General features: G+C 37.6%; 4 protein-coding genes across 6 annotated transcripts in view; 2 read left to right on the forward strand and 2 right to left on the reverse strand.

Annotated features, from left to right (window-relative positions):
• Window positions 1-18,051, reverse strand: part of LOC129732425 (uncharacterized) — a 269,530-nt gene that overhangs the window by 147,071 nt on the left and 104,408 nt on the right. The window lies entirely within an intron of this gene.
• On the forward strand, window positions 1,119-2,976 carry LOC129732429 (uncharacterized). The gene is made up of 2 exons (XM_055693318.1): window positions 1,119-2,402; window positions 2,724-2,976. Exons 1-2 carry the CDS (start codon window positions 1,137-1,139, stop codon window positions 2,916-2,918), a joined length of 1,461 nt encoding a protein of 486 aa, XP_055549293.1. The 5' UTR covers window positions 1,119-1,136; the 3' UTR covers window positions 2,919-2,976.
• LOC129732426 (uncharacterized) lies at window positions 11,579-13,850 on the reverse strand. The gene is made up of 3 exons (XM_055693315.1): window positions 13,732-13,850; window positions 12,376-13,671; window positions 11,579-12,315 (listed from the first exon to the last, which is right to left on the reverse strand). The coding sequence occupies exons 1-3, from the start codon at window positions 13,789-13,791 to the stop codon at window positions 12,118-12,120; spliced, it is 1,554 nt and encodes a 517-aa protein (XP_055549290.1). The 5' UTR covers window positions 13,792-13,850; the 3' UTR covers window positions 11,579-12,117.
• LOC129732427 (uncharacterized) lies at window positions 15,574-17,370 on the forward strand. The gene is made up of 3 exons (XM_055693316.1): window positions 15,574-15,681; window positions 15,740-17,041; window positions 17,097-17,370. Exons 1-3 carry the CDS (start codon window positions 15,640-15,642, stop codon window positions 17,289-17,291), a joined length of 1,539 nt encoding a protein of 512 aa, XP_055549291.1. The 5' UTR covers window positions 15,574-15,639; the 3' UTR covers window positions 17,292-17,370.

Below are 18,051 nucleotides of genomic sequence, written 5' to 3' on the forward strand. Positions count from 1 at the left end.
TTTACGTTGTGATTCCAGAATTTCGTTCATGTGTGCTTTGCACTTTTTAGTGCTAAATATCAGCTATTTAAATATCATAGTTCAGAGAAAATCATGGAATTTAATTTTGAAAACTTTTTCGCCATCCCAAAATGCAGGTAGTACCTCATACTCTGCAGGTAGTACCCATATTTTAAACATGTTTCTTATACTTTGTTTAAAAACAGGTAATTCAACGCTGTTGAAAGAGTTCGCCGAAACATATTAATTACAAAAATTTTGCGCAGATTCCCAAAGCCCTGGTTGGGTCATCAATTCTTACACATTGAGAATGAATGATATTCTAAAATTTTATTAATTGAGTCCCTGTATCAAGGTGCTGAAAAAAAAATGATGCGTCTAAGATTTGCAAAGTTCTTACAATCGATAGTTATAAAAAATCGCTCAGAAACGAACATCCGAAAGATCAAAACATATCAATATCTTCTAAAAAAGAACATCTTTCGTTCAAGCTCTAAAAACTTCACTTAATTAAAAAAAAAAACATTCATTCTCATGACCTTAAAGGACGTGCGTTTATAATTTAGAGCCAGTGCGTTAGGAAAAAAAAAGCTAAAGAAACACAGAGGCTGCCGTGAATAGAAAAAAATCCAATCCCAAATGAGTTCAAAACCGGCTAAAGTAGACCGTTATCTGCCTCGTTTGATCAGTTTTAGAATTTCTATCCGGCCAAACAAAACCGTAAAAACAGGTTTTGCGACAAACGCGACAGTCATAAACACTTTCTTAATCACAAACTGCGGCCAACATCGTCATCCCAATTAGCTGCCCGTTATTCCCCACAACTGTTTTCTCTAGAAACTAGAAAACTACGCTTGGCACTTTCTTTCTTCAGATGTGAATACCGTAAAGAAGAGTAGATTTTGTACAACTTGATTTATTCGAACATATGTTTGCGGGGGACAACTGAAATCAGTTTTTCCACACAAGGAGACAAAGTGACACAATGCTACGGAGCCCATAGTTATGCGGAAGAAACAGTTTTGACCGGCATGTCCTATTTACATACAGATACGCCAAACAAAGTTCCCTAGCGGAGATCAGTTTTAGTTGACTTCAAAGTTCGAACATCAGTTATACTTTCTTCCACCATCGAAATGAGACGCGTTTTAGCTTTGCTGTTGTTAGTTCCATTCTTTGGAAACCCCGTTACCGCAGATCTCGGGCTCAATGTTACAGTTCCTGGTCTGGTCAGCGGAATGACCAATGCTGTAGGTCAGGGTGTGATCGCCTTAATCAAAGCAAACGGAACAATCAAGAACAATGCGGAACTCGATCCATCCGGAGGACTCACGACATTGGTTCTGGTAGTGAATAACGTGACAAGTCCGTTAAACAAATTGCTCGGAACGGCATTATCAGTTTCTTCTAGTAAAACACCGAATGATCAGCGAATGTTCGCTAGTATTTCATCGTTGACTAGTGACACGGAAACGGCAGTCGGTAAAGCATTGATAGCAGCACAAGATCTCCAGCGGAGCATACGTCCTTTGCAGTTTGACGAAATTCAGGAGAATATCTCTATGATTATTTCTAACCTACCAATACTCCAGGATGCGTTTACAGTACTCAGTACAACGGTTTCATTGGCGCAGAATTCAGAATTCACTAATTCGACCCGGATAGTAAACGATTTCTTCCCCGAGTCTATAGTAAACACGGTAATAAACCCAGTGCGTGCCATAACTGATAGTGTGAATCGACTTGCAAAACTTGTTACCGCTGTTGCCAAGGACAAAATGGTGGCGCTGAATGTTCAAACCGGCGTTAATACCACGCTCAACAATAACTACAAAATAATTCGATCGGCAATTACAGCTTTTAACAGGACCTCAAGCGATGTAAACTCAACTACTGTCAAATATGGTTACAGCATTGGTTCTGCGATTGACCAGTTGTATAACTCCATCACTTCGCGACCCCAAAACTACAACGGGGGTGACATCAGTAATTTGAACACCTTTCTGTCAGATGTCAAATCTTATCTAAATTATTCCAACGACAACATCACGGAAGCTCTTTCCCAACTTCAGCAGAATGTTACAACCATGGTGAACTTAAAAACCAACCAAACTGCCCAGCTGCTCTTGGATACCGCACAAAACCTTTCCATACAAGCCTACACTAGTGGCAGTGACTACGCAGATCGATGCATCGGCAAGTATTCTGGACAGCTGAACCAAAATCCGCTGCTCGTGAATCGTGTGGCGTCCGCTTGTTTACAATCGGAAAATGATAACTTTGGTGCCATCACCAGGATGCACAGAATGTTACTAGATCAAACCAAAACACTGGCCGGCTCCGGCACGGCAACCATTTTATCCCGCCAATGTAGCCAAGGATTATCAAGCTGTATGGAGACGGTGAGTTAATTTTCTTTATTTTTCTCTATTTTTAACAATAATGTTGGTATTTATGTCGAGTTCGTATACAAAAACCCAGCAGCAAAAATACTCACCTCTTTTGATGAGTAATGGAAGCTACACAGTATACGGCTGGGTATTTGTATACGAGATCGACGTGAAGACCCTTCGAACGTTTTTCGTGGGTTACGACTTAGTTACGAGTGAAGCATTTATTAAATGAACAGCTCGTTACCCTTTCAATCATTGCTTTCCAGAGACAAAGTTCTGCTGTGGAAATTAATAAAAAACATATTTTTCAAATTTTCCTGTTCATTTCAGCACTTCACCTCATTTCAAGATCTCTCCCAACGGGTTAGCGAGAAACTACAACTCAGCAACCAGCTGATTGAGCAAGAAATACAAGCGATTCAAAGTCGTATCGAAACTTGCACGACAGCTGTTGCGGGTGACATCGCAGACAACACCGTCCAGGTTCAGACTAAGTTTACAAATTGCCTCACCAGTGGATCATAAATAGATACCTATTTATATGCGAATATTAGAAAAATAAATTATTTTTGAAAAAGTTAAACATGTCTCACTTTACTTCCGGTTAGCCATCACAAGGTGCAGAAACATGACGGCTAACTATTTGTCGTTAATGTACCATTTTTTGCAGCATTTGAACAAATCTACCGCTATGTGAATACTACGGCGCTATCTATCATTTTCGTTGTGGAACATACAGGTTACTTGAATTCATCACAATGAATAAAAATATCAAAAAATCTTGTTTTCAAAAATACCATAAAGCATTTTAGAAAACAAGATGCTGAATACAATTTAGCCATAAGATTTTACTTAACAAAGTGATCATCTATTCTGTTTGATTTGTACAGGCCAAACTGTAAGCGATCTGTGTGTTAGAGTAAAGTTGGCCCAGAGTATGCACTTACTTATTATATCTCTCCAAATTACATATTTTTTAACCTTGCCCATAAATCAGACTAAAGTATGCCTTTTCAAGATGAATCTGAAGGGTAATTAGTAGTGCTCATAAACATTGATTTAAATACATGTTTTCAACAATTACTAACGTGGACACTTACCCCATCAGTGGTGTTGCAAATTTCGCTCTAGTTGTCATAAGATGTTAACGTTATTTTTCAGTGCAAAAAATATCCCAAATTGCCCCTTTTGTGTACACATATGTCAAGTTGAAGCCTTGTTAGTATTTGATCAATTGTCAATTTACTGTAATTTCATTCGCTCATTTTATTTTTCGAATTGAAACAGTCCGCTAATATTATACTCATTATATAGTTAATCTGTTGAAATAACCATGAGTGCATTTACATTCCATTTTTATGCTGAAAGGCCAGTCGTTTTTTCATGTACAATAGACTTAAACCAAAAACAGTCACTTAGTTTTTACCTCTGGACGTAACGATGTTATAGCAAAATACGTTACCAGAACCACATTCCTTCTGTTCAGTGGAGAGTTATGTGCGAGCATGCGCATACCATATCCGCACCTAAATTTGCGGGTGCAAACAAATGCAACAACTTGGTGCATAGCAAAGCTTAAGTACTGCGTTATGCTCACCAAACATAGTTTTTCGTACAGGATGAAAGCTTCGATTAATTCCAGCTGTGGTCTTACCTGTAATCATAAAAAGAAAAGAAAAAACAAATTAGTAACGGCAAACAAGAAAAATGATTGCAGAGCAATCGAAATGTTATTAAAAATTTGGTTTCTAAAATAATGAAGAACAAAAAACCTGGTTCTTTTCGCGGAAAAAAAACACCAAGCGGATGCATAGAAATGGCGAACAGGGTACGGTGAGTTCCATATGTTCACCAGTATGATGGCATATCAGTCAAAATTTGATGCATGGTTGCACACTTAAGGGGTTATATACCTTTTTGGTCGAGAAAAATGAGGGAAGTTTGAATCTATTTTTGAGTGCATAGCATAATTTTCATTGCATCAAAAGGGGATTGTTCTGAAAGTACAGTTTATCAACAACAAAAAATACGTTTGATTTTGAGATATACTAATTATTACTGGGAGTAATGGCCGTTTCCCCGAAACGCTATTTTTTTGCAGAGGCTTGCGGTGATCCTGATAGAGACTCAGCGGGTCAACCGAAATTAAAAAACTCATATTATTTCATTAGTTTCGAAGTGTGCCGGGTCCTTGAACGATCGCTTTTATGAGTATTTTGTTTTCAGTGCAAATGGGAACGTTTTTCCCAAAAAAATGCACGTTTTGAGAGCTAAAAATTGCATTAATATTTTTTTTGCGGCAAAATGTAACTGTATGTTTCGAAAAGCGAGCGTTCAAGGACCGGCGAATTTAATAACGAAAATTTAAAAAAAAAGATGAAGGAAATCGGTTCAGTAGTTTTCCCGCAAGCAGGATCACGGCAGTCATTTTTCGGAAAACACTATTCCGAGATAATCGCGTGTAAAGTTTCAAGTTTAGCTTATGCGGCCGTGGCGAGGCGCGCCGCAAATCGCTCTAACTTTCTTCCTATTGCTCAGATCTTTATGAAAATTTGTGAAAATGTTCTCAAGATGTTGTATTTGAAGATAATACAATAAATTTTTTTTCGGTTTTTTGAAAACTAAAAAGGTATATAACCCCTTAACGCAGAACTACCGGATCAGCATGAGTAGAAACGCATAACCAGCTGCGGAAGGCTCCCGTAATATTTACATGCGTTAACGATTGAAAATGGAATGGCTTTGACCAGAGCATGTATTCTTGATTACCGTAGCGCTTCAAGTGGAGAATGTTATTTTCTATTGGCGCAGATGCAAGAGGAAATGGTAAGGTGTACACTGCCTATAATCGTATATCAGTCCCATCTGGAAAATCATCAAGTTGAGAAAACAGCGCTTGAAGATATTTTTCTTGTTTTGGATATTTCTCCTGTTTGGGGTGGGTTATTTTAGTTTTTTAGTCATGATGTAATGAAATAGACCTTAATCATAACTTCTTCATTGAAGAATTGCCTTTGTCGTGAAAATTACAATGAAAAATAAGGAAGAGACTAATATGCGATTATTTAGGCCATCGAGTAGCAAAATAATCGCATACCAGTCTCACTTTCAACCACTCGGTGTACTACTCAATATTTTTCTCAAGTATTTTGAATATAGGCAGACGTTTGTGGCCACAGACAGCGTCTAAATATTCTGCATGGAGAATGGCGGAAATATCCACCCATTACTTACCCCGACTTTGAGGTCGTCGTTGAAAAAGCAAAATACATGGTTGAAGTCTTGGATATGCTACTGAATAATATCCTTTCTTATGTTATCAGTGTTTCGCAATACTTGCTGAACAAAATTATTCCGCATTAGCCCGTACATTTAGCATATTGGAGAAGTGGTATTAAGAAAGGGAAGTTTTCAATTTCATTATAACAGTGACTTGACGGAAGACGACGGCGATGAAAAGAGATACAAGCTGTTTTTGGCTAAGAAACTAAAAACTTCTGAGTTCTGACAATTTCAACTTGAATAATTATTTGAAGTGAGTAGATCATCAACAGGAAATTAACCCCTTGCAAAAAGCAGCATTGCTCAAGGCTATTATCCCTCTGATTAACGAAACCAATAACCTTTCGGGAACGAACTTTCAGAAAAAGTTGCAGTTTCAGTGTTTACCTACCTCAAATTATTTTTTGTGTGGAATTTATTTGAAATAACCTTGCAATTATTAATTATTTGATTATTTTTTAACAGTAAAAAGCTTGAAAAACAGCACTCAGTACTTATTATATGTATTGTAGAAAAAAATATGGCCATACTCAGGAGAAAAACATTTGGTGGGACTAATATGTGATTATTTTCAAGATGGGACAATTTGACCTCACATTTTTTTCTGGCTTTTTTTCAAATAAAACATACTTTTTTGTTTCCTTAATCGATAGTAGAGCAAGAAATAGATGGAATCCGATATTTAACTCAAAAACGATGAAAATCCATATGGGACTGGTATGCGATTATAGGCAGTACAGCTAAGCTTAAAAATGTGTTCAATTTTTCAAAACACGTTTCGAAAAAGACCGAAACTAATCACTAAAAGAGTTCTGTCGAAAAAGGATTCTAACACTTCAAATCGCGATTTAACGATCTGCTTTCTCAATTATGTAAAGGAAGCTCCATCTTTATAACATTAACAAAAAATAAAAATGTATACCAAGACTTTCTGCATAAATGCAACGGACTGTAATATTTTTAGGCCAAGTTACACCGCTTCTGCCAAAGATGAAATAAGTTTCATTTGCTGTAAGCGAACTACCGAACTAGCGACCCTGATTTTGAGAGGCGCTTGACAACTGCTAAAGCGACGCGTCAAGCAGGTGACAGCTGCAGCACAAGTGAGTAAACCAGTAAACTGTCAGATGACTGGAGCTTGGTCTTTCTTTCCATATACTATTTGAAGATAAAATTGTATAAAATAAAAATCTCTGTTTCTCTAGCTTTTTAAAGCTCAATCAGCTACTGTGCTTAGCAGCTTACAAGGAGAATAGGACAACGAATGTGAGCCTGAAACAAATGATCAATATTCTATAAATCTATAGTTTCCTCGTAATTAAAAGCTGTCAAATTCAGAATATATATATTTTTTTGGCTAAGTCGACACCTGTTATGATTGTTGTAAAATTGGTGTATTTTTCACTAAAGACAGTGCACGCACATATGTGAGCATTTCCATGCCACCTATCGATCAATTTCGAGTGAATTCGATTTGGATAAAACTTCGCATAGGTTACTTTTGCATTAAAGAACAGACAAAAATAGCCGATTTTTCTTGGGTTTACCTTCACTCGCACTGATGAAACTACCCATGCAGCATCAGTCATAGTAACCCATGAGTCAACAAAAAAACTGACAGCTATATCAGTCGAACTCTAACCGTGATGGCGAAAATAGTGAAGCTACTCCATTCCAGAAGTGTGCGCGTTCACAAAATGGTACCCCGCCGCGTCGAAAACGGACATCGTGCGCCACTTTGTGGACAACAGATACCCCGTTTCGGCATTTACAACATCTTGGCACTATTGGACAACAATCAGAGCATCGAAATAAAGACCGGTTCTTGACGGCCGACGACCTATGAAGATGACATACGAAAGTTTTTACAAAGTAACAACAATATCGCACGCTTAGCCTTGGGGCTTATAGCAGTCTCGATCAACTAGATTAGTTGAGAGAATTCGTTATCGATATTGTGTTTGGATAAGTACAACGATACATCGTGCCCCAGTACTGAGTCGAAAAAACTCCAGCTCGAAAAGATCCTCTACTCGATCGGGAATCGAACCCGATATCACAACCGTGTGGGAGAGCTAGCCGACCGACATCGCTAACCACAAAACCACGGGGACCACAAAGTAAGTATATAAAAAGTGTATTTTACAAAGTAAGTATATACCTAATTATTAGGGCAACGAAACGACATTTTCGGTTATTATATGCATTAAATTTTAAAAGAATAAATAATACTGATAATATCTTTTTTCTGCAGCCCATGGAGGATTTACCTCTAGCTACGCGGGAAATTTTACACCTGGATGAAGCAACTGTGTACTTTCTTTAGAAAATGAAACGTGAATTTAATTATCATTTTGTGACATTTTAGGATAACGACAAGACGCATGAGTTTAGGGAAAGATCGACTAGTAACATTGCATTTGTTATTATTAGGTATTATTAACTTGTAATTAGATGTTTCCGAAAAGTTTAAGTTAATTAACCAGTTTCCTATCTAATCAAAACACATCCAATAAAATCATAAAATCATTTGCATTTCACATGGTTTTTAATGAAAAATAAAAAAAATATTTTTCAATAACACCCAAGTTTATTTCAGATTCAAGATCTAATTCTTATATTACTATGAGATAACAAACGAATCGAATATGTTTTTTTCTGTTGAAAATGTGGTGACAGGCTATAGATAAATCTGCAGTGTTTTGCACATGAATTTTTATGAATGTTTTATTCAGTAGGCGAATTCAAGTGTAAAGCACTTTAACATGACGTGTCGTTTTATTTCCGTGTAGGTCTCACCCCGGATGGTAATGACTGGCAGGGCACTTCGTATTTTACCTCCCCCAAAAGGAAGTGAGCTTCAAATTATTGTTCAATTCACACACTAAGCTCGCCAACAAGGTGCTGCTGTGGTTGACAATCGGCGAGAAAGGGTTGTCAAAACCGCGCTTCTTTCGCTGCAGACTGACCGTGAATGGGGAAATTTATAGAACGTAAGGGCGAAGGCGCGGTATTCTTGCCGGATCTGGCGTTGGCCCACTACTAGAAGCGATGGTTGGAAGAGATGGAGCGGCTGAATAACAATGTGGTACCCAAGTTCAACCCACCCAACGTACAACAGTTGCGTCCCATCGAGAATTTCAACATTTTTGCCGCGAAAACTGCGGAGGAATTGATAAATAAAACGAAGAAAGAACTCAAAAACATGCCTACACGCATGTTTTCGTCCATCATGCGAATGTTTTGGTTAACTGTCAGAAAGCTACTCGCGTGGGCGTAGATTTTTTATGCAGATAGGCTTTCCATGGGAAATTTATCAGACTCAATTATCTGTCTTAGTCCATCCGAATAAAGTCCATTTTTCAACGCAAACGATATTTGGCTCAAAAACAAAACAATCATTTGAAAGGAAATACAGTACGTTGAGCCATAGACAAACATAATTTTCCTTTTTTTTTTGTTGTTGATTGCATTAAGTACCCACAATTGTCCACTAATACCTTCTGTTTTGGAAACAAGTATTAGTAAGCTTGAAGAAGCATCACAAATACTATTGCAAGCATAGAGTTTATCATTTGGTGTTTAACTTTCGTTGGCTTTCAAAACGTTGGAAAAACCTAGGACTTCGTGAAATCAAATAAAGTTAAATGGAAAATAACAATAGTGAAAAATGAAAAAGTGAAACAGGGTGTTTCTTCGGGACAGTCAAAAATTCTGTATAGGGTTTATTTCTGAAATTTTCTGGTCACTTTTTCCCATACAAGTGATTAGCACCCTAATGGGTACTCTTAATGGGCAAAGAAACAAGAAACGAGTGTGTACACACATTCATACACAGTCATTAACAAGTGTCAGTATTGGTGCAAGGCACTGATAGTGTGTGAAATGAAATAAACTTGGCTGCACGTCTGCATCAAACCACGTGTCCATTACTGTACTTAGGAATTTTTGTTCAGTGAGAAGTCTGGTGATTACGCCATCGTTTGGCTGAGATTTCAAAGTATATGTTTTCTATTGAATAGTTGGCTCAGTTCAATAAAGTTACCAGCTAAATTATGCGCAACATTCGAACTGAGTACAAAGTAGACGAAAACAATTTATTTTTTAATAAATGCACGAAACCATTTAAGAAGAATACATCGTTACTAGTATATTACATGAAGATTTCAGAAATCGACTTTATCATTTTTCCTTTACAAACATGTCAAAAAATCTGTTTTTTGTGTGATATTCGTCATTTTCAGGCTATAGTTGAAAAATTATTTGGAATTTACTATTCAATAATCTGGCAACTTTGTGTCGATGACGATTGAGCAGTGTGCAAAAAAAATATTTTGTTTCGGATCGCTTTTTGTCGAAAATCTTGTGATCTTTGCTATGCCGAACGTTGAGATGAATGGAGAAACAGGTGTTTCTTATTGTGAACCCGATCAGTCAAAAATGTCAGGGTTACAACAAATATTGATATTTTGTTACGAACTTTTTGTGTCATCTTGTGTTCTAAACTTGGTCTCGTTAATAGTTAAAATATCAAAATTCCTATCAAAATAACTTACTGATTTTTACAAATTATAGCAAGTTTTGTAAGATTTTTGGCAGAAAAAGATCAGAATTAGTTAGAAGGTACAATAATTTGTAAATTGAATAACAAATTTTGTTATAAATATGCTTTAAAAAAACACACTTTTGCACATTCAAGTGTATGATAACAGAATTTGATATAATTCTGTACTTTTTATCATTCTGGCATATCAAGAATATTACAGGCTTTGTTTTTTATATCATGTTCAGATATATTTGTGTTACCTGTTTGTTATAATCGTTTGATCGGGAATGTTTTTGATCGGGATTTCAAAGACTTATAATGCCAGAAAAGTAAATAAAAGCTAAAACACGTGGCCAACCTGCACATAGACAGGCAATCATCGTCGTCAGCTCTAGTTACTAACGGTGCCTTCAACCTTGAAGGAAAAAAAAGTTTCGCTCCTTCAACCAAATCACGTTTTCGAATGATACCTGCAACCAAGAATTATCTAGCATCCGTCCCTTATTTTTATGTACAACAGATGTGTAGAACATTTTAAAAATTTCCCGGTTTGATGATACGTAAATGTTTTGCAGTAGTAAAACGTCTTTAAACATAATTCAATGGGAAATAGATAAAAATAAAAATTGAACCTCATTTTGGTGGCGTTTGCGTCACTTTTAAGTTACCGGCCTTCCATCTCGATGTTGAAAATATACCAGCAATATTTTATATTTTTAATATTTTATAATTTGACGTTGGAGACACTTTTGCGATTAGTATGCCAGCTATACAAATAGTAGCGTTTGCTTACTAGAATGGCTGTTTTGAATTTTGTCCCATATTCCCATGCATTCACCGCACTGTGCGGCGTACGATTCAGTAAAACGCAACGAGCTGTGACAGATCGTGCTTGAACAAGGGTTCCCAATAAAACTGAATCAGCTGATACGTGCGACTCTTGACAGTTTTATTTATATTAAGTATCAGAACAAGGGCGAAATTTCGCACACGTTCATGGTCTGAAGCGAGGGGACGAGCTTGCGGTTCAACATAGCATAGTGGTATACGAAGGGCAGGTGTGCAAAGGACCGGCAACAAGATGTTTATCTAGATACACTCGTAACGTGTGATAACTATGTGAAGAGACGGATTGCGGCAACGAACATGGCATTTTATGGATTACGTAGCCAGCTTAGGTCCCGCAGCCTACAGATCTGCTCACAGGACGCAGATTCTCCCAGTGGTGCTCTACGCACATTAATCGTGGATGTTGTAGAATATTGCGATATGCTAATACTGCGATAAATATTGTTTAAAAAAAATCAACATGAACCGCTTTATTTTATAACTATTGTAAAAATAATTTATTACTTCTAGTACTATAAAATGGATAAAAAATGTTTATAAATATTATTTATTTAAATATTGCACCACAGCTGCAACAACTTTTTTAAATATTTTTTCTAAAAATTCACCTTGACAGACGTAAATAATACATTTTGATCGGTTTATACTCAAATAACACTGGTAAACATCTAGAGCTCACATTGAAAAAATATTGAAAGATTATAGCTTTTAACCCATTCCTGTGAACTTTGGTACCTCTGGCAAAGATAACTTTCACAGAGACCTAAAGGAGTTTTCTGTTAAGCAAACGTAAAAACAAACAAACCCTGTGAGCAATTACTCCGCGGCCTTTTGACGCTCTTCAGCATTTACTAGGGGCACCAAAATTAAAAAGCTATAATCTTTATAGGTCAACTTGTTGAACTTTAAAGCATTTTTTTTCGTTTTTGTCGACCAGCGTTTTCTACACATACAACTAAAACTCTTCAAAAGTACTTTTGATCCATCGTTCTGCTGATCTAAGTAACATCTGAACAAGGGAGTTGGTGGATGAAATTCTATTGTATCTCACTGCACTGCATTAGAGGCGCACAACTCAGTTTCATCCCTCCAAACTTCAACAGCGGCGGTTTCTGTTTTGTAGTAAACCGCCATGCAATTTTCCAACCGAAAACGGCATGCCAAAGCCTCCACCTGATTGATCGGCTTTATTCCGTCCAGCTGGTGATTTATGATAGTTTGAAAACTTTGCATATTCTCTAAATTCTGAAATCCGATAAACTAAAATAATTTCGATCAGATGTTAATATTTCACTAGTTACTAACCGTTTTTAGACACGCTTCAGCTTGACTAAATGCAACAGCCGAATTGGCGAAACCTGAGTAGGCGCTACAGCCGACGATATTCGCTACAAACTCTTGAGTGGTGTACTGGACAAGCTGCGATATCTTCTCAAACACTTCGTCGAATCGCCACAGTCGATTTTTTTCTTGTCCCATGCAGTTGTTTATATTGTATTGGAAGTTTGATAAATGAGAAAATATCTGTTTTACTTGTCTGTTAAAGCAAGCCTCTTTGTTTTCGTTTCGTTCCAAATATGCATTTGTCACATCGTCGTTAATTTCCTGCATATTTGAATCTAGCTCTTCATAGTAATGCTGACTTAACTGGTACATTAAAGTAGTGCAGTTCTGGAAAAAGTTTACGAAATCGGAAACATCTGAGTCGTTCCGATTGAATAGATTGTAGTAAATTCGGGTATATTCGGCAGTGTAGTTATCCAATAACGGTTGCAATTTAGGATGCGTGCTAAATCCATCGATCTTTAAGATTGCATTACCTAGTTCTGATTTTACATTGTTTTGACAATTATAATACCTTTTCAAAAGATTTGCTTGCACGTTTTCCAATTCCTTTTGAACGCTAAGTGCAGTAGCATTTAAGTTCTGCTGGATTGATTGAGATGTACTATTGAACTTAGAAATGTAAGAATCGATCTGGGACATATCCCGTAGTAAGTTCTCGATCACTCGAGTCAGGGTCGACATTTCAACTTTCATTTGTTCTAGTGCTGTTGAAAGAGAGCTCGTCACGTTCAATGGACCGCTGTCCGTTAAAACATTTTTAGATAGTGGCTCTCCCTTGGTAGCAACCATTGCATTACCAATGACAACCTCAATTTGCGCTGTCGCATATGATATGTTCACGATGGCTGCATTCATCGAGCCTAAAACCTGCGTAATTTTCGAAGTAAATGCGCTCCCTACAGTATTGTTAAGATCGTATGCCATGATCGTAACATTTGATTCTAGATAGCGATTCATTCGACAGTACGATCCACCCAGCGTCAAGAACACCTCATCAACGGGTGTTGTTCTATCATCCAAGGCTTTTTTTACATTTTCAACTACTGCTCTGCTAAGTTCAGCAATGTCGTATGTCATATCGACAACCAGTTTATTGATCTCCCGCACGCGATCCGTTTGGGCAGCTACGCTATTTTTCCGAACAGTTTTATCGAATTCCTTCAAGGCATTATTTATTCCATTAGCACTGTAGATGATACTATTGTGATCAGTAACCACTGCATTTAACCCAAAATCTGCCCGAGCACGGTTGATCTGGAAAAATATGTCTTCTATTAACTTTCTTGTTTTCGATTAAAAGAGAAAATGTTTTACCATTGCCGAAACAGCGAACACCACCAGAAGCGATGGGATTATTTTAATCCAGCCCATCATGTCCGCTCTTGAGCGCGATACTTCCACGACTGGCCACCTAACGGTAACGGACCCCTGCCAACGACACATTCTCAACACAGATCAAAGAGAGAGAAATGTTTTCTTTCCTTTTTGGTGAGGTCAATATGGGATCGTTGTTTTGGGGTCTCGTAGATGCAAAATTAAAACGTCGCTTCAAGATGAACATAAGCATTCCACAAACGAACCATCAATTCCTCGGAGCTACTATTATGACACGATCTAGAAATCCTGCGGATTATTTCACAGGAGCTGGTTTTCTTGACATAAAAAAACATTTCACAGTGTAAGTGTTTCATGTTTGTAAAGATTACATTGTGTGTAATTTATACAACTATTGATTACAAAAAGCGACGACAAAAGCGAAAAAAATTCGTAGGTATGGGTCAAAATCTTTATTCTTTCATTTTTTTTCCAGGCTAAACTTTGAGACAATTTTTTTCGCTTTTGTCGACCTGTTGTTAACACAGGTTTGAGCTCAACCTGTAAAAAAGTTAAAGGTCATAAGTCTTTGACAGTTCCAGAGTTGTGGTGCCCTTAACCAGCTCAGAGTGCGTAAAATCTCCAGGGATTTATGTGAAGTTTTCCCGTGAGCAAACATAAAAGCGACGAACCCGGCAAGCAATTGTTCTTCTGCCTTTTGACGCTTTTTTATATTTGCCAGGGTCACTAAAATTTACATGAAAGGTTGAAAAGCTAGAATCTTCCACAATTTTTCCCGATTGAGCTCCACGGCGGAACCTGGTTGAGCAGTGTTATTTAACTAATCTAACTCTTAAGCTTGTCTATCAGAATTTAAAGTGCAAAACTCAATTGCTACGGAAAGAGTCTCTTTTGATTGAACAAGTTGGCAATTAAGTTGGTTGTAACGTTATATCCTTCATCTTGATAAAAAGGTATAAATCACTGCGAATGATTAGCCTTATTTGCAGAATCAAGCAAGTCTTGACAATTATGATCTGGTATTAAATACTTTGCAATCAAAACCCTATATTTAAACAATATGTAAATAGGAAAGAGAAAGAAAAGCATGGTTTTCAAAGTACTTATAATCTCTTGTTTTTTTCGTATGTCCAAAATAAAAAATTAATTTAACGCCCAACAGTGAATCTTTATAGTAGAGCGCAAAAAACTGTTTCTTTTTTTTTTCAAATACACTTCTCCAAAAAACAACAACTTCCTATAGAGGATAAAGATAATTCCTAAATTTTTAGCTTTGGTTGCATGCCATAAAAAGTAAAGAGAGAATTAACGAATTGTTCTAATGCGAGCATTACTTGAAACAGCGTTCATTCTCACTCACAGTGTTGCTATGTTTCATGAAGTATCGAACTTAGTTTATAATTTCTAAGTAAGTAAATAGTTTCACACATTTTCTTCCACCGCATTACCGCCGAAAACTCATTAGTTTATGTAATTCTGAGCCAACTCAAGTTTATACCTAAAGATTTCATTACTGTCTCAAAATCCGGCAGCTTTCATCACTCGATCACTTATTTATGGTAAAGATTTTAGGCCACCATCAAACAATTAGAAACAGTTTGATTTTACTATTTAAACAGCCGTTATAGAGAGATTCCGTTCCTTCAAAACAGATTTGCTGGAGGTGAAATGACCTTCCCAAAACACATGCCGCTATGGAGTATGGATTCAACCAAGTACCCGTCCCATCCACATGACAGCCACCTGCATAACATGTGTAATTTTGCACAAGTTTCTCAATAAATGTGCTACGTGGCTGATTGTGAGAACCAGATATATACAATAAATTTGGGTGCTAGCTATCAGTTTCGCAGTAGAAAGCACACTAGCATCAGCTAATCCTGCAAGATGAGAAAGATTTTCCTATTGATTGCCCTGGCGTATTTTGGGGTAAGTTTTTTGCCGAATTAATATCTGCCCACGTAATATGTAACATGTTTTGCTGTAGATTTCGAATGGATCCCCAAATTTTGGCTTGACACCCAAACTTAATCCAACGACTGGAATAACGTCTGGGCTTTCAACATTCATGACAGCTATAACCACGCTGGCTGGTACTGTTAAAGGTCTGCCAACGACCAGTACTAATGCTATGATTTCTACGGTAAGCACCAACCTGCAGAGTTACGTGAATGGGCTCGTGGTTGTCGCAGGATATTTAAACAAAAACATCACTGTCGCACTGTCGGATACAAAAACGGAACCTAGTACGTTGCTTAGCAATATATTTACGTCTCTCGATGGTATTTCAACGTACCTAAATGGGGATGGCAGTGCATACCTTAGTGCTATATCTTCAGTTCTACCCAGCAGTAGCGCGTTGAACCAAATAATGGACCAGATTAATAACGTTCAAACAGCGATGAGTGATATTACTCTTGCTTTATCGAATTTGCAAACGGCAATATATACCGCTATTGCGAACGCCGGTACTGCCGCCGCGGTAACGGCAACTCAAGCAAACTCTGCAATCGACGCTTCTTCCGGTACGGCCATTAACACAGCCTTCACGACCATTTCAAAACAGCTTACCAATATCACTAACAATGTGAAAGGAATGGCCACTGCTGCTGTTTCAACTAACACCTACTTAACGACTATGGCCACCACTGTTAGCAAAGCAGCCGTGAGCATCAATGCGACTCAAGCCACTTTCCTGAGTGCTCTTAACAGTGTTAACGCTACTGCTGTTTCGTTTTTCAGCACTGCCTCAAAAACTGTTGCCAGTGATTTGAAATCAGTTGCCACAAAGCTTGCTATTTACGCAAAGGACTTAAACCTTGGCGCCTACACCACCGCATGGACTTCTATCTCTACAACCATTACCAGCACCATGAATTCAATTTCCTCCAACAATATGGATACCGTTAACTACGGCCTAAGCACAATATACAGTCAAGCAGTGCAACTGGTACAGACTGCTTCTGCGTTGTACACCAGTTCGATTTCCGATTTGGCGGCTGCTTTGGGAACACAGGTCATGAGCCTAGGAACAACGGGAGCTGCTTGCAGTGCCAAATATTCTGCCTCTATCACCACCGCGTTATCTACAGCCCAGACCGCTATTGGATCATGCCTTCAATCGGAACAAACGAAAGCGGCTGCCATTATGGACATCATTGTCCGTTTGCAACAAATGGCGATTGGTAGTCACCAAAATATTATCGCCCTCATCGGAAGCTGTGGTTCCTACACAAACTTCGCTAGTGTTCCCCTCTCCTACCAACAAGCACTGGCATGCCTACAAACGGTAAGATACGGTTGAAGGAGCATCCGAGTTATTACCTCAATTTATCATTTTCCAGATGATACCAAGCGCAGACACTGTTACAGTGCTGTATTCTACGTTAGTCCAACCGGAATTCGATACAGCAGCTTCGTTACTTGCTGTGGAAGCCAGCATGTCTCAAGCACGACTTAACGAATGCCTTACACTGGCAAGTAGCGTTTTCAGTGCTCAAACAACAACACTGAGCACCTTGATTGGCAACTGTACCTAAGCCGATGCCTTTCAAAGGAAAGAGTTGTTCTATGTAATCAACCAAATAATCGAAATAATAAAAGTCCACTCATCGAAAACTTCGCATTTTGTACTACGAAACAGTCTTGAGAAAAATAGTGTAACCACAGTCTGCCCCGAAATCTCGCCAGAAACCTTGATTCCTAATATCCATACTTATCTTTTAATTCTTATGGTCACACATTTGTTTCAATGAGCCTGGCTTGATTTGAATACAAAGACAATTCTGTTGTTCATCTGATTAGTTTCATTGACAACGTAAATCAAGCGTCTACCGTATGACAGCAGTGCCGTTAGATCAGTTAAGGGTTAGAAAATAGGAGTTGAATACTGCTTATTACAAGATAAATGTGAAATATAAAATAAGTGGATAATAATACTGCAGACACTCGTTCTGATATACCATATCACCAAAAACAGTTGATTTTTTTCTTTTGTTGTCATTATTTTCGTGGTAATAACGAAAAATTTGGTAGTAAATCCAGAATGGAAAAATGTTAGACATTTTTTAACGGTTCAGTTTCAAAGCATTTTCTAAATACTGTATCGTTCCAGAATATTCGCATTCCAATAGAACCGCATTTTATACCAAAAAAATAGAACGATTCAGGAAGAAAAAAATCACCCAATGTTCTTTCAGACCAATTCCACAAAAATTACCGCAGTTTTTTTTTCAATTTTTTCTTTGGGCAAATGATGTTATTTTGTGCTATTGGTTTCTATGCTATGTAGAAAAAGCA

Source organism: Wyeomyia smithii, chromosome 3 (genome assembly GCF_029784165.1).
Source record: "Wyeomyia smithii strain HCP4-BCI-WySm-NY-G18 chromosome 3, ASM2978416v1, whole genome shotgun sequence".
Classification (NCBI taxonomy): Eukaryota; Metazoa; Arthropoda; class Insecta; order Diptera; family Culicidae; genus Wyeomyia; species Wyeomyia smithii.

What these genes read in the sequence shown, in the direction of transcription:
- LOC129732429 (XM_055693318.1), top strand. Translation starts at nt 1,137, where the DNA reads ATGAGACGCGTTTTAGCTTTGCTGTTGTTAGTTCCATTCTTTGGAAAC. An exon ending in TATCAAGCTGTATGGAGACG is followed by an intron (nt 2,403 to 2,723) that starts GTGAGTTAATTT and finishes TGTTCATTTCAG; the next exon opens with CACTTCACCTCATTTCAAGA.
- LOC129732426 (XM_055693315.1), bottom strand. Translation starts at nt 13,791, where the DNA reads ATGATGGGCTGGATTAAAATAATCCCATCGCTTCTGGTGGTGTTCGCT. An exon ending in TGTTCGCTGTTTCGGCAATG is followed by an intron (nt 13,672 to 13,731) that starts GTAAAACATTTT and finishes ATATTTTTCCAG; the next exon opens with ATCAACCGTGCTCGGGCAGA. An exon ending in CTGAAGCGTGTCTAAAAACG is followed by an intron (nt 12,316 to 12,375) that starts GTTAGTAACTAG and finishes ATCGGATTTCAG; the next exon opens with AATTTAGAGAATATGCAAAG.
- LOC129732427 (XM_055693316.1), top strand. Translation starts at nt 15,640, where the DNA reads ATGAGAAAGATTTTCCTATTGATTGCCCTGGCGTATTTTGGG. An exon ending in TTGCCCTGGCGTATTTTGGG is followed by an intron (nt 15,682 to 15,739) that starts GTAAGTTTTTTG and finishes GTTTTGCTGTAG; the next exon opens with ATTTCGAATGGATCCCCAAA. An exon ending in CACTGGCATGCCTACAAACG is followed by an intron (nt 17,042 to 17,096) that starts GTAAGATACGGT and finishes ATCATTTTCCAG; the next exon opens with ATGATACCAAGCGCAGACAC.